This window comes from Dipteris shenzhenensis, chromosome 7 (assembly GCF_047967505.1).
Source record: "Dipteris shenzhenensis isolate YYH24624 ecotype China chromosome 7, Dip_SZ_1.0, whole genome shotgun sequence".
In the NCBI taxonomy this organism is placed as follows: Eukaryota; Viridiplantae; Streptophyta; class Polypodiopsida; order Gleicheniales; family Dipteridaceae; genus Dipteris; species Dipteris shenzhenensis.
The window spans coordinates 18,974,930-18,976,516 of record NC_141602.1 but is presented as its reverse complement, the minus strand read 5'-3'; the positions used below and the strand labels follow the sequence as shown (position 1 = coordinate 18,976,516).

At 46.6% G+C, this 1,587-nt stretch overlaps 1 protein-coding gene across 1 annotated transcript; it reads right to left on the bottom strand.

Moving 5' to 3' along the window:
- Positions 1–450: 450 nt before the first annotated feature.
- LOC147900052 (histone H2B.9-like) lies at positions 451–1,332 on the bottom strand. Its single transcript, XM_087376692.1, has one exon. The coding sequence runs from the start codon at positions 1,272–1,274 to the stop codon at positions 840–842; it is 435 nt and encodes a 144-aa protein (XP_087232818.1). The 5' UTR covers positions 1,275–1,332; the 3' UTR covers positions 451–839.
- Positions 1,333–1,587: the final 255 nt, after the last annotated feature.

Genomic DNA, 1,587 nt, shown 5'->3' with positions numbered 1-1,587 from the left:
GGCAATTATCACTCAAGACACTTAACTATGCATCAACCATTAACCTCTCAAAATGCTCCTAAGTTTTCATAGTTGGATCACATCACCTAGAGCTCAATGGAGTAAGCAACGCCTGTTTAAGTGTTTCTAATTCCTAGGAGGTGGATGTGGCTTTGCTTCTCTAAGAAGCGGCTAGGCCTTTATGAGAAAAAAAACAAAAGTGGAGCAAACCCCCAAAACTAGGGCTTACATGGCTTCGGAAGTTTAGCATGTCGACATATTAGGATTTCATACAATCTTCTTAGTTATCACGTCATCCCTCTGCCAGACTTCAAGAACCGAATTTGCTTTTCAAACAATTACGCAAATCAAACGAAACCATTAAAAGGAATATTGCGAAGCAGGCAAGTACACCAAGATTCCTCGTTCCTAGTACTGATCCGGATCAGAGACAATTTAATGGTGGGAGGTTGAGCAACGACGATCCGGGTCAGCGGTTTCTTTTGATGCGGACGGATGGCTGGATTACTGGGAATTGGTTTGTTACCATGGACAAAGGGCTAAGCGGATCCTTACACTCAGAGAGAAGCGTCACGGATTGTGCTGCTTTTGAACCAGATCGGATGAGATAATAATCGCCACCTGATACCTTTTCACAGACCTCATAAGCAAGTGTAAGCGCCTATGATATTTGCAACTACCGAACTTCTGCTTTGATTTCCCCCAAAAATAGAAAAAAACCAAAGCAAGCCAACTACAGTCAACTAATTGCCCAGGCAAAATGCTATATCGCTACCACACAAGAGCAAGGATTCTCTGAGGAAGGTGGTGTTAAAGAACACCGATGAGACAGAAACAATTTATGCGCTTGTAAACTTGGTGACGGCCTTAGTGCCCTCCGACACAGCATGCTTGGCAAGCTCTCCAGGCAGAATCAGTCTAACAGCAGTCTGGATCTCCCGAGACGTGATGGTGGGCTTCTTGTTGTAACGAGCAAGCCGAGCAGCCTCCTGAGCAAGCTTCTCGAAGATATCATTGATGAAGGAGTTCATGATGCCCATAGCCTTGGAAGAGATACCAGTATCCGGGTGCACCTGCTTGAGCACCTTGAAGATGTAAATCTTGTAGGTCTCGACGGATTTCTTGGCCTTCTTCTTCTTCTTGTCAGCAGAGGCACCTTCCTTGGCGGGCTTCTTCTCAGCTTTAGGCTTGAGGGGCTTCTTACCGGCCTTGGTCTTGAGGGCTTTCTGCTCGGCCTCAACGGCAGGGGTGGGTTCTTTGGACTTGGGCGCCATGGATGGATGGGGAATGTAGAAGATAAACGAGGTGGGGAGCTGTGGATAGGGATGCTATGAGATGGAGAAGACGATGATAATAACTAGAAGGATTTCTGTGTGCATTATATAGGGGGAATTCCCTGTTCATCACCAATCAGAAACCACTGACGCGGATCGTCATCCCTCAGCTTCCCACCATCGATTTGCTGCTCCTTCCCGAAATCCCACCCGAATTCAAAATTCATGCCTCGAGATTCAAATTTGTCGCCAATCAGACACGGATCGTCATCGCTCAACCTCCCACCATTGATTTGCTTGTTCCCTCCTTCCC

Coding starts and splice junctions, on each gene's coding strand:
- LOC147900052 (XM_087376692.1), bottom strand. CDS start 1,274: ATGGCGCCCAAGTCCAAAGAACCCACCCCTGCCGTTGAGGCCGAGCAG.